Source organism: Sinocyclocheilus rhinocerous, unplaced genomic scaffold (genome assembly GCF_001515625.1).
Source record: "Sinocyclocheilus rhinocerous isolate Xijiao unplaced genomic scaffold, SAMN03320098_v1.1 scaffold711, whole genome shotgun sequence".
Classification (NCBI taxonomy): Eukaryota; Metazoa; Chordata; class Actinopteri; order Cypriniformes; family Cyprinidae; genus Sinocyclocheilus; species Sinocyclocheilus rhinocerous.
In genome coordinates this window covers 2948384-2962012 of record NW_015641018.1, presented here as the reverse complement: position 1 = coordinate 2962012, position 13629 = coordinate 2948384, and the positions used below count along the sequence as shown (strand labels likewise).

General features: G+C 36.7%; 2 protein-coding genes across 2 annotated transcripts in view; both read left to right on the top strand.

The window, feature by feature from the left end:
- The first annotated feature begins 1472 nt into the window (after positions 1-1472).
- Positions 1473-4713, top strand: LOC107753836 (transcription factor BTF3 homolog 4). Its single transcript, XM_016570096.1, has 6 exons — positions 1473-1495; positions 3505-3566; positions 3682-3795; positions 3881-4082; positions 4166-4225; positions 4300-4713. Exons 2-6 carry the CDS (start codon positions 3513-3515, stop codon positions 4344-4346), a joined length of 477 nt encoding a protein of 158 aa, XP_016425582.1. The 5' UTR covers positions 1473-1495; positions 3505-3512; the 3' UTR covers positions 4347-4713.
- Positions 4714-6181: 1468 nt separating this feature from the next.
- The window catches only part of LOC107753830 (zinc finger FYVE domain-containing protein 9-like), a 21421-nt gene continuing 13973 nt past the window's right edge, over positions 6182-13629 (top strand). The window contains exons 1-2 of the mRNA XM_016570090.1: positions 6182-6251; positions 8109-8676. Coding sequence (XP_016425576.1) covers positions 8215-8676 — 462 coding nt within the window. The 5' untranslated portion in view covers positions 6182-6251; positions 8109-8214. The remainder of the gene's footprint in view (positions 6252-8108; positions 8677-13629) is intronic.

Below are 13629 nucleotides of genomic sequence, written 5' to 3'. Positions count from 1 at the left end.
GTTTAAGGTTAAAAAACCACATTATTTTCCACATACTGTACATTATTGTTTCTCCTCTATGCCCCGCCTTTCTGAAACACGTCGATTTTAACAAAGCTCATTGGTCTGAAATGCCGGAAATGTTACGCCCCTACCATATTGTGATGATGCCCTGTCAGGCCGGAGCGATGATTAAAAAACATGAAAAGCCATTATAAACGAGGCATTTGTTGCATCCAGTGGGGACATAATTACTGATTATAATGACTTATACTGTCTTTTTACGCGTTGCGTTGCGTTGCATCGTGCCGCGTAAACATAAAACCATGTCTGCATTTGTGATCGGAGAAATGACAAACCACAAGCGCTACTCTACACTGCTCAAAACTCGCGTTTGAATCATCAGTGGCAAATTCTTTAAATGAAAACGTACTTACGTGAGTCAGAACTGCCGGCATTTTAGTCTAACGTAACTCTCCCAGGATCAGTAAACGGTCCTCCATAAAATGTGCTGCACACATCTGAATATTTGGGTTGAAGTGTTCTGGAACAGTGTTGTAAATACAACTTAACCACTGATTTCTAGTCGTGTCCATTTTTGGAAGGCCAAACAAAGTAGTTTTGCTTTCACAACGAAAAACACAGCGGCCTAGCGTGAGCGAAAGCCCCGGCTTAGCCTGAGCTGAAGCCGGGCAAGAGTGAGCTGAGGCGGCGGGGTCGAGAACGGCGGTCCTGGCGAAGGAGCGGTGAAAACGGTGAAAGCATATCCGGTGATCCACAGCACTAAGTTGATGTATTTCCTCAGCGACCAGCACGGATCAGCTCTAGGGATGACGAAGCGGATATCGTCCTCTTTTGGAAGACCAAAGTAGCTTCGCTTTCACAACGAAGCACACAGCGTCATTATGACATGGCGGCGGAAATAACAAAACTACAGCGAGAATAAAAGTTACGTCTTCTTTCTTTGCGTGAACATTTGGGCGGTGTTATGCAAATCTTCCCACATAGTGTGGTAGATATGTGGGGGCGTGTTCGAACGAGCCGTTTTAGGGGGGTGTGGCTAACTCTTAACTTTTATAAAGAATATCTCTTTGGATTTGAGACTTTAGTCTTTGCAACTTTACAGATCTTCTTTATGCACCAAGAGCTTGTAACACTCTAAAGAGAAAGGAAAAAATGAAATCGCATCATATGACCCCTTTAATATATTTGTGGTCATATCACCAATTTTGTTTAAGGTTGCCTAGAAGCGAGGGGAGGCTCGACTTCCCCGCAGGCTCAAATCACCCCGTTCTCACCCAGCCTATATAAAATATGCATTCATACGGTCATACCATGCAATCAACAGGTTCAGGTCTTTAGCTTTACATTTTTATTATTAAAGCCGAGCCGCTAGAGGGCAGCATCACTGTTGTTCGCCCTTAAAACAACAAAAACAACGTGACGTTTTTAGTCTGACCACTTCCGCCCTGTTCATTCAAGTGCGCATGATTCTCTGAGCAGCTGTGTTTATCAGGTCAGTAATGAACACCGTTATGTGTTTATTTTAAATACATTACATCCACGATGATTACGTTGTTGATTACGCGGCTGAGCGCGGTGTGTTTGTTGTGATGTGTGTGTTATGCTGCAGTGATGCACTCACTCAGATTATGCACCGTCAGGATTTGTCTTTATTCTCCATCACTGCGACATGTGCGAGGGACAGAGACAGCAATAAAGACAGTATAGCCTGGACATTTCCTCAAACCGACGACTAAGCAGTTTTTACGTGATACTTTCACCATATGTTTTCCGTGTCATCTGAGGGTTTGTAGCCTGCTGACAGGCGCATCGGCGGTCATTCTCTCTGTACAGACTGTCACTCCACAGAAGAGCACAGTTTCACTGCACAGTGTGTGCTGGTGTAGTTAGTTACAGTTTCGTATGTCTGTGTGCCATTCTGTATTAAAGTAATAACCATATTGTTTTTGAAAATATCTTTTAGACATATCATGGAAAAACCTTCCAGGTCATTCATACCAAAATATAATTGCAGGCTTAGTAATGTAAGTGTGTGTGTATGTATGTATGTATGTATGTATGTATATATATATATATATATACATACATACATACATGTATGTATACATATATACATGTATATATACATTCTTTGCAAGTGAACGCAAAGTTTCTTGGGGAAGAGCTAGTACTTCTGTGAGCGAATGCAAAGAAGTTAGGGGCTTTATATTATAGAATAATTAATTGGCTAGAAGTTCTAGAAGAAATCTATCTAAATGTTTAATTAGTCAAATATTTTATCTGTTTGTCTGGAGGGGGAGTGTGTGGCAATTCTAGCTCACTTGGTGCTCTAGTCAAGAAAGCACATGTCCAAATGGGTAAAAAAAAACATTTAAACTAAAGAAATTTATTATTTTTTATAGAAGAAAAGTTAGTCGTATAATACAGCTTTCATTTAGCCTGCAGGAGGGGGGGGGATCCAAACTGTACATGCAGTCTTTTTAGTAAACCAGCAACACATCATGTTTTTCAGTTATATAGATTTATTTTGTCATCTGGTAGTGTATTCCTTGGGGATCTGGGAAAGTTCCAAAAGATCAAAACATTGACAGCCAATCAGAATCCCTCCTGGTTTAAAGAGCTCAGGCATTTAAAGTGGCAGACCACAAAACTGCAGCAAATGCTACAATAAACAGAATGTTATCATGCTTTGGTGTGGACGCTATTATCTTTATCGTTATAATTATCTTTATATTTATCATTCTTGGTGTGAACAAGATTTAGGCCCGGTTTCACAGACGGGGCTTAACCTAAAGGGGTCATATGATGCTGCTAAAAAGAACATTATTTTGTGTATTCATTCTTTTGCAGCTTCTCGTACATAACGCGGTGTAGTCATGAGGTGCTCGTTCAAATTTAAAAAATGCTTCTACAAACAAAGTTTCATCTGCAGATATGGTCTTGTTTAGGGATCTGTGCCTTTGTGCATACGGACATCTGACTGCTAAGTAGTGATTGTGTTTTTCAGCCATAGTGTGCACCCTTAATTTACAGAGAAAAGAAGGTCAGGGAAAAATCTGTAGATGGAAAAATCTCCAGATGACTCTTAACTTTTATAAAGAATATCTCTTTGGATTTGAGACTTTAGTCTTTGCAACTTTACAGATCTTCTTTATGCACCAAGAGCTTGTAACACTCCAAAGTGAAAGGAAAAATTTAAATCACATCATATGACCCCTTTAAGCCAGGACAAGGCCTTAGTCAAATTAAAGTGTTTAAGCAGCTTTTATAAAAATGCCTTAAAAGAAAACGTTATAGGTGTGCATCTTGAGACAGAACAAAGGCACTGACATATTTTAAGATATGTCAGAACAAGATATTTTCAATAGAGATAGCTCAAACATGCATATTAATCTGGGACTAGTTTTAAGCCTTGTCTGTGAAACCAGAGGATAGTGTATAGTGTTTTTTTTAGGTGTATTTTTAAAGCATTTGAATAATGAAGGATTTGTTTGTTTTTAGAAGTCAGTATGAACCAGGAGAAATTGGCTAAACTTCAAGCCCAGGTCCGGATAGGGGGCAAGGTAAGAAGTATTGTGAACAATAATGGACCCTGAACAATAATGATTTTGGATATATCTTATGGTTTTGCTGTTGTTGTTTTTCTGTCTTTACTCAGTTTCGATTCGCTTTCTATAGGGAACAGCACGCAGGAAGAAGAAGGTGGTGCACAGAACAGCAACAGCTGATGACAAGAAACTTCAAAGTTCGTTAAAGAAGCTTGCAGTCAATAACATAGCTGGCATTGAAGAGGTAGATCAGTAGCTCTCTAGTCTTTCTCCGCTCATCTCATTCTGTCCTGTTCAGAGAGAATTGAGAATTTGATCTTGTTTTGCAGGTGAATATGATTAAAGATGATGGCACAGTCATTCACTTCAATAACCCCAAAGTGCAGGCGTCTCTGTCTGCCAATACGTTCGCCATCACAGGCCACGCAGAGACCAAACAGCTTACGGAAATGCTCCCGGGAATCCTCAGTCAACTCGGCGCTGACAGTCTCACAAGTCTGCGCAAACTCGCCGAGCAGTTTCCCAGACAGGGTGGGTATAGATGTGGCTTTGAAATAGGGGTGAATTTACAGTTTAGTGTAGATGCTGACATCGCTGTTTCATTGCTTTTTAAGTTCTGGACAACAAAGCTCCGAAAGCAGAAGATATCGATGAAGAAGATGATGATGTCCCAGGTATGAAGTTTTTCTTTTGAACAAGCTGTAAATTGTACAAAGTCGATTTAAGTCATTTTATTCTTTTTTCACAGATCTTGTAGAGAACTTCGACGAGGCATCAAAGAACGAGGCAAACTGAGCATTGGACCTTCAGTAACTGCTGTTCAGAACAAAGTCTCCTGCAGTATTTTTAAATTAGAGTGACAGACATATCATTTCAACACTATTCAGTGAAACCAGAGACTTTTATATCGTAAATTGGCTGTCCCAGATCCATTCCTGACCTTTCTCCTGCATTTATACAGAAAGACGGACGGTTAATTGAATGCTTAATGGTTCTAAATCTTATCATGTTGCTAGTTGAAATGCTAGTTTTGACGGCGATGGCTATAAAAATGAGTCTTAATTATTTTTTTCTGTTAATTAAATAAAAATAAAGCTCATAAAACGTTTCTATATGGTGCTTTGCTTTTCCTCTAGATGCTTGAAAAGATTTGTCATGGGGTCTGTAGTATCATTAGGCATATTATTATTATTATTATTATTATTATTAGAAGAGTAAAATGTGTTGTCCCTTTGAAATGTTTAAAATGATAACTAGGTTACACCAAAACACTATTGCTAGTTCTTTTGGCAAAAATTGTTGTACAGTTGATTAATAATATCCTATGTATTTGAAATTTGATCATTTTTGTTTTTACTTTTGCAGTATAACAGCCACCTAGAAACTGTTTGTTAAAAATGTCAGCAAAGTCATAAATAAAGATGGTCAATGATCATTAAATCTGCAAATGCCGATATTCACACAGATGCAAACACGGCGGAGCGAATTAGTGACCAGCTTGAACCCAATGCAAAATCTGCGTGTAGAAATCTTTCCCCTCAAGATATTCACATTTGCATGGACTCCTATTGAAGGCACTGGATTTCGCCTATGAAAATTTGCCAATTGACAGTAAATGTGACTGCACCTTAAGCATAGGCTTCATTTGAGATCTAAATATGATCAAAAACAATACCTAATATTTCTATAATTTTTTTTATGTTGACCCATGATCACTGTTGGCAAACTGGCTGTATTTTTATTTGTGATGTTTCAATAATCATAACATTTACAGTGAGTCGATATGAATTCACATTTATGGCTTTTTGGCGAATTTTCGTAGGCGAAAACCAGCCATTTCAATAGGAATCCATTTCGTACGCATATTTCGCAGTAAATTGCAGAGATTTAGTCGCTCACCAACACAAATTTGTTTGGATTAAAGCGACTTTTCTCTGTGAGTTGTGCTTCATACATGGTTCCTGTATTGTGGACCTTTTTGCCTTCCATATGTGACCCTGGACCACAAAACCAGTCTTAAGTAGCACGGGTTATGATGCATCCTTGATGAATAAAAGTAACAAAAGTATTGATTTTTCTTTTATGACAAACATCATTAGGATATTAAGTAAAGATCATGTTCCATGAAGATATTTTATAAATTTCCTACCGTAAATAGGCTATATCAAAACTTTATTTTCGATTAGTAATATGCATTGCTAAGGACTTCATTTGGACCACTTTAAAGGCGATTTTCTCAATATTTTGATTGTTTTGCACCCTCAGATTCCAGATTTTCAGATAGTTGTCGGCCAAATATTGTCCTATCCTAACAAACCATACATCAATGGAAAGCTTTCAGATTAAGTATAAATCTCATTTTATTTTAAATTGACCTTTATGACTGGTTTGTGGTCCAGTGTCACATATGACCACGCTGTGGTTGATTAAAGACTTGTTTGTTTATCTATAATAATGAGAGCTTGTGTACCCAAGTAATAGAAATACCAAGACAACGATTGGTTATATTAATAATGTGAAATAAAGAGGAGACCTTAGAGAATATTAAACGTGCTCACGGCGCTGATAAAAACTCGTCGTAACATTGTGTCCTCTTGACTTCTCAAGTGATCGCGACGCCCCGTGATTGAACGCGCGTTGATCTCGCGCAGACCTCTGATGACGAGCACACAGAGGTGGCGATGGGATACAGAGATCCTGGTAATTATTTACATTTATCATATTTGTTCCTTCGTTGTATCACTATCTAGCGCTAAAATAATCTCTGGTTCTTGTGGGAGTTTTCGGGGTTTTATTCTGAGATAATTATTGTAAGTGAGGGTTAATTGGCTCTTGTTGACAGTACTGTGTCGCATTGCTGTAGTCACCAGCAGCCACAGGCGAGAATGATGCACATCAGCCATATATATATTGCTGCTAACCAGAAGTGATGCTGAATCACCACTGGCACGTGTGTCCATGTCAAACGCATTGAAGATGTTGTCTTGTGTGAAGGTTGCGGCGGCTCTTCTGCAATGCAGTGCTGAGAGAATAATAACCAAACGCGTATTCAGTCCTCTTTGCGGTAACAGATGCTACACTAACATTTGAGCCACAATTCCGGAGAATAGACTATAAACTATAATGCTGTGATGTTGTTACACTGCGCAGGCTAGAACGCTCACATAATTGCAAGTGCGCGACGCGTTTTAGTTCGTCGCGTCGCGTTGCTGGCAGCGTAGATGGGGTGAGGCGACAAACTCGGACACCATATCAGAAAGCAGTGCTGCTCAGCACTTTTTTTTGACAGCTGTTATTGTAGTTATGTATCTGAATTTGTGTAAATAATATACACTGAAATGCGTTAGTGTTTAGTTGTGTTCATGCATGATTCTGAATATGTGTATCTGCATATGCACCCATGCAGACGAGTCTTTCTGCCCACTCAGCAAATCCTCACTGTGAAATAGTGATGCAGGATCTGTGTCTGTGTGTCTGAGAGTGTGGCATATAACATGCTGAAATGCCTTAAGTTTTTGTACATAATATACCATGTTAGTGCCATGTTGATAAATACCAACCCCTTTGAGGCCAAGTAACCTAGTAGATAAATAGATGGAGCATCATACATATTGCATAAATGTGTTCAAAGCCTGGTCTATAATAACTTGTATAGGCCTAGTATACTACTTATCATAGTATGTTATGTTTATACTGGAAAAATAGTCATTATTTAGGTACAAAGTCATGTATTTAACCTTTGAACATTGCTTAATACTTATTTAATTCAGTTTAATGTTGAATTAATATATGAATTCAATATTAATATAATAGTTTAATATTTAAGAATTAGCATTTCATGTTTACCATTTATTATAATATGTAATACATTTATTTACTCATTTTATTTGGGATGCAACAATGCAACATTTAACTTAAATATACACTTGGATATTCATCACAAGTTTCTTACATTTGAACACTGTAAAGCCTGACAAAAATCTAATTTTTAGACAAAATCTAAAGCAAGTTTTGTAGTTTGCATCATATTTGATATATCAGACTTGTAAGGCTCATACTAAAGTAGGAAAAAGCACCTTAGTTTTATTCAGCGGCTGAAAATGAGCAAAAATATTTGCTGATATTTATATGGCCGAAAAGGAAGATGAAATTCTGGTCGCTTGTGATGTAAATCAATAAGATTTTTTAAATAACAGTATAGCAGACTATTTGTCACTCTTTATCTCCCAATAATATGTCTTAGTAAGATCATATTGAAATGCTTGGTTTTATGATCACTGCTGTAGTTTCAAAACATATAATGCAATGCAGTACAATGATAATTGAGAGATTAACAAATAACCATTTCTCAAAAACCTGATGGATCATATTTGGACTCACATTTTAACATGATTTTTCTATAACAAGTAAACTGAAGTTGATTCAGTCCAGCATCTTCATCTTAAAAATATTGAAATGGATTCTAATGTTTACATTTTTTAAATAAAAAAAGTCAAGCATCCCTGACAAATACACTGGGCTGCTGGAAATTAATATATCTGACTCATCTTTTGGCAGGACATTGTGCGGGCCACGTCGTGATGGTTTGAGGGTAAAACAAAGCTCAGGGTGGGCTAAAGTATGATCAGTAACCCTCTCGCTTTAAGCTCCCTCCACTGAGACTATGAGGCAAGCAGTAACCGCCACTCTGTCTGTGTGGGGTGAGAGGCGTTTCGGATACTCCACCCTCAAGGACTCCAGCGAGTCGCTGCTGGACGAGCGCAAGCTGAGGCCTGGACTGAAAGAGGACTCTGTCATTGAAGAGAAAGAGCGGGCCGAGAATGAGCAGGAGCAGCTGGAGGCTGTGCTGGGACTTCCATCCTCTCCTGTGGAGGACACCCACCAAACAGGCAGCACGGAGCCCTCAGACCCCACGCTAGACTGCAAGAAGGGTGGTGGAATGGAAGCGTCACTAGTGTGTGGTGGGAGGAAGGGTTCACTTGGTGCTTTGCCCATGCAGCGCTGCAGTTCTCTGGGCACCACGGCCCCACAGTGGGTCCCCGATTCTCAGGCACCAGCATGCATGAAATGTGGATCCAAATTCTCCTTCACCAAAAGACGTCATCACTGCAGAGCATGTGGGAAGGTGAGGGATGCATGTGGAAATTTAACAAAGTTTAAAGGTATATTTCTCTCAAAAATGAAAATTCTGTCATCATTTACTCACCCCTTTCTTTCTTTCTTTCTTTATATATATATATATTTAACCAAGCAATTGTTGATTCCCATTGATTTCCATAGAATGGGAAAAATATGGTGGAAATTAATGGCTACCAGCAATTTTTTGGTTACCAACATTCTTCAAAAAAAATAAAAAATTTCACCGTAGGTTCACCGTAAACCCTAACACTCAAAATAATTAATTGGTTTGACTAGGGCAAACTTAAACTAAATTGCTTCAATCACGTTAGCTTTTATGAGTTTTTAGAACTTTCTTTTTCTTTTGAGTTTACATCATTGACTGCATTTTAAGTAATCTGAATTGTTTCATTATTTTGAGTTTAATGAACTTGTTTATGAAACTGAAAGGGAGTGTAAATGCTCAATTGAAGTGTTATATAATCTTTTTCTGCACTTGATTAATGTTAAATGGGAGATTTTGTACTGTTTAATGTTTTGCTAAGAGTTTCTGGTTTGTTTGTGGGGTTACCATCATGGAGAGAACAGATATATGTTAGATGTTCTATATTGCTTTACGCATTCAGCAATTGCTATGCTAATCAAAGCAATGTGTTACCAATTAGCAAGTTCACAATTACTGAATTAGCTATAGCTGGTTGTGGTGGTCCAGAACACTGGAATTTCTAAATTTGATGATATCTTGAAAAATGTTGATATTAGATTCCATTTTTCGATACCACAGAGAAAAAACTGCCTCAACATTAAGGGCATAAAATGTTTTATTTTTATTGAAAACTTGGGCTAGAACATGACAATGAGGTATATCTTTAATGAAAACTTCTTCAGGTGGTAAAACACTGGAGAACTTGCACTGTACACTGGAGAAAAACTTTTTTATGTGGATTTGCATATGTTAACTTCCAATGTCTTTAGAGAGAAGTATTATTTTTCCCATTTTTACTGAAAATAGGGTTGTGTGAGCATTATGGAGTGTATGTAATATCGGTTTCATTCATATTGTAAGCCAAAAGGCACCCTTTCGTAATAGAACCCATGACGTTCCAGGAAATCCCTAATATGGACAAAGGCATCCAGCTATCGCTAAATAAAAAGATAGAAACGCTTTAACTGATCAACCATGAATACAATAATCACTCGACAGTGAAAATATATGGTTTATCTGTGTTCTTCAAGCCAGCTTGAGTATTTTCATTAGTATAAAGTCTATTTATAATGCAATGCTAAATGACATACAGTATGATGTATTACAGTAGAATACTATTAAATACATTTTCGGCCTCATTCTATGATGTTTATTTTGTTTTATAAAATGGTTAGTTGCATTCCTCGATTGTGATTGGTCAGCAGCTGTGTTTTATTCATGATACAGCATGGCTATGACCGCTTCACCCAAGGTTCTGTGTATCACTGAGCAACACCCTTAGCAACATAAGCATAGCATCAAAACTCTTTCATTTATTATGTATTTCGGCAGAATTAACTGTTTGTTATTTATTAAATGAAGTGTGAGTGACCCCTGCTGGCGTTATGTTGCATCTTTCATCTTTAATTTTGAGACCCCGCCCTTCCCACCATCTAATAAACGCTTCTCATGCTGAGATGTGTTGATGTGTAGGGATGGGCGATACCCCTTATTTTGTTTTCGATACGATACCGATATTTTTCAAGGTAGTATCGTCGATATCGATACCGATTCGATACTTCTGCACTAAACTTATTTTTATATTTAAAATTATTAAATTACTAAGAGTAAAATGGGTAATGAAAACCACTTAACTTTGTTTAAAACGCATTTTAACCCGTTTAATCCCAAATTTTTCCCAGACATGAAAATATCCAAATGATGTGTCATTAGTAACCCTTTGAAATAATCAATAATTTTTTTTTTTTTTTTTTGAAAAGTGTGTGAAAAATGTTATTTTATGGTCAGTCACAATTGTAACCGGTGGGATAATTGTGTATACTGAATTAACATATTTCTGCATTCTTAAAATTTTTTATATATCTTAGCCCAGCTATTGTAAACTGTTTGATCACATTCTAGGGTTACTATTATGCATAAAAAAACCTTATACAACATTGATAGGAATACTGAGATCAAATACAAAAAAATACAACCATCAACGTATTTCAAAATTGTTACTTTTTTGTAACATATATCATCACATTTTTATATTAGTGCTACCAGTATTACAACATTAATATTCTAACTTATTTGTAACATTTGAACTTTTGATTTAGTGCAATATTTTGTACTGCCATTAGGGACTGCCAGTGAATGGCTGTTGCATGCATAAAATGCAACCTTTTTATTCTGACAGTGTATGATTTCAATTAACAATACAGAATAGAACATAATCAATTTTATCTTTCAACGTTCAATTTAAATAATTGTAATTGCACAAACTATGTAGGCTACAATTTCAATTTGTTTATTGTGAAATAACTCAAACATTTATGTTTTTTTTCTGTCCTCTGATAAGCATTGTTCAGGGCTGCCATTCCCAAAAGCTTTAATGCTTTCTTATGATACTTTTGGGAAACGCAGCCCTGTTTGAATGCACTGTCAGCAGTGAGTGAATGCTCTCTGTGATTGATTGGTTCTGTCTTGCAACATTTGCGTGTGTTCAGATGAGCAGAATTATTCGTCTCTTATATAGCAACCTACAGAGAGAAGAGACTCATCCCGCGACATCTGGGGCTTTCAGGTAAGATTTCACTTGAGCTAAATTAGAAAAAAATACCATTTTGTTAATTCTGTGACACTTCAAGGTAACGTTACAAGCACTTGTTGTGCTACAGCAGGTGAAGAGACTGGGGCTCATTTCCAACTAACGGTAACTTGTTTAGCTAACGGTCACGATAACTTAGCGATTTTTAATATTATTGTTAGCGCCTTAATGTATTTCCAGCAATTTCTCGGAGGGAAAATGTTATTAAAGCGAAGTCCTAACTGCTTTTCCGCCGTGTTTTTCACTGTTGTAGGCTAACGTTACCAGAAAGAATCCGTTTCTACGGTGAGCTATTGTTTCTGTTGCTTTTCAACTACAAAACTGAGTTTAAATTCGTTATTGAATAATAATTGTTTGAGACTGTAAGTTATTAATGTAATTTTTTAACTGTAGATGTTTATTTGTGTAAATGCTGTGTGTGCGTTGAGCTCTGCACGATTGGGATGGGCGATACCCCTTATTTTGTTTTCGATACGATACCGATATTTTTCAAGGCAGTATCGTCGATATCGATACCGATTTGATACTTCTGCACTAAACGTTTAAATTATGAAATTTGTTAAATTATTAAATTACTAAGAGTAAAATGGGTAATTAAAACCACTTAACTTTGTTTAAAACGCATTTTAACCCGTTTAATCCCAAATTTTTCCCAGACATGAAAATATCCAAATGATGTGTCATTAGTAACCCTTTGAAATAATCAATAAATTTTTATTTTATTTTTTTGGAAAAGTGTGTGAATTTTTATTTTATGGTCAGTCACAATTGTAACCGGTGGGATAATGTGTATACTGAATTAACATATTTCTGCAGTCTTAAAAATTGTTATATATCTTAGCCCAGCTATTTTAAACTGTTTGATCACATTCTAGGGTTACTATTATGTATAAAAAACCCTTATACAACATTGATAGGAATACTGAGATCAAATACAAAAAAATACAACCATCAACGTATTTCAAAATTGTTACTTTTTTGTAACATATATCATCACATTTTTATATTAGTGCTACCAGTATTACAACATTAATATTCTAACTTATTTGTAACATTTGAACTTTTGATTTAGTGCAATATTTTGTACTGCCATTAGGGACTGCCAGTGAATGGCTGTTGCATGCATAAAATGCAACTGTTACATGATCAATATTATCTTTCAACGTTCTATTTAAATAATTGTAATTGCACAAACTATGTAGGCTAATTTCAATTTGTTTATTGTGAAATAACTCAAACATTTATGTTTTTATTTCTGTTCTCTGATAAGCATTGTTCAGGGCTGCCATTCCCAAAAGCTTTAATGCTTTCTTATGATACTTTTGGGAAACGCAGCCCTGTTTGAATGCACTGTCAGCAGTGAGTGAATGCTCTCTGTGATTGATTGGTTCTGTCTCGCAACATTTGCGTGTGTTCAGATGAGCAGGAAAATAGTTCTATCCTACACAATACTCGCTAACAAAGGTTATTCGTCCAATTCAATGCATATTGTACGCATTATTATTAATATTTTTTTTTTGTTAAATAAACAAAACCACTGGTAGATAAAACGCACCTTAGTATCGATATTTTTGTTTGAGTATCAATACTTTCGATACTCGCGTCAGTATCGATATATCGATACTTCGGATCGATACGCCCATCCCTATTGATGTGTGTGCGTGTCTGTGTGGAAGCCCTACAGTTTCCGAAGTGAGGAGGGAATATTACTGTATTTATTCGTTTTCTGTTGATTCTGTATGTCCATCAGTTTACACTGTAATGATGCTTGCAAACTCACGCTGTGCCGCGAATCGGTCTGTTTTAAAACTAAAAGACGGAAAACAGACGTTTTCTCATGCTGAGAGATAAGCAGATGTATGTGTGTGAGAAAATATCATATATGGTGTTAAAAAAATAAATGACACAGCAGATGATAAGAGTTCCAATTCTCAGTTTTTATTTAAAGTCGGCATGAAATCAAAATGGACAATTCTTATTATTTGATGGAATACTGTAGTGTTTATTATAAATAATTTATCCATGCACTTCATTATTTTTTTTTAAATCCATGTGCCCTCGTAATCTTTAATCAAAAACGTTAACCTCCCCTCCCCCTCAAAACGACTCATTTTCTCTTCCGGTCACGAGCTATGGCGCAAGGGCGGAGCTATCTGGAACTGCCA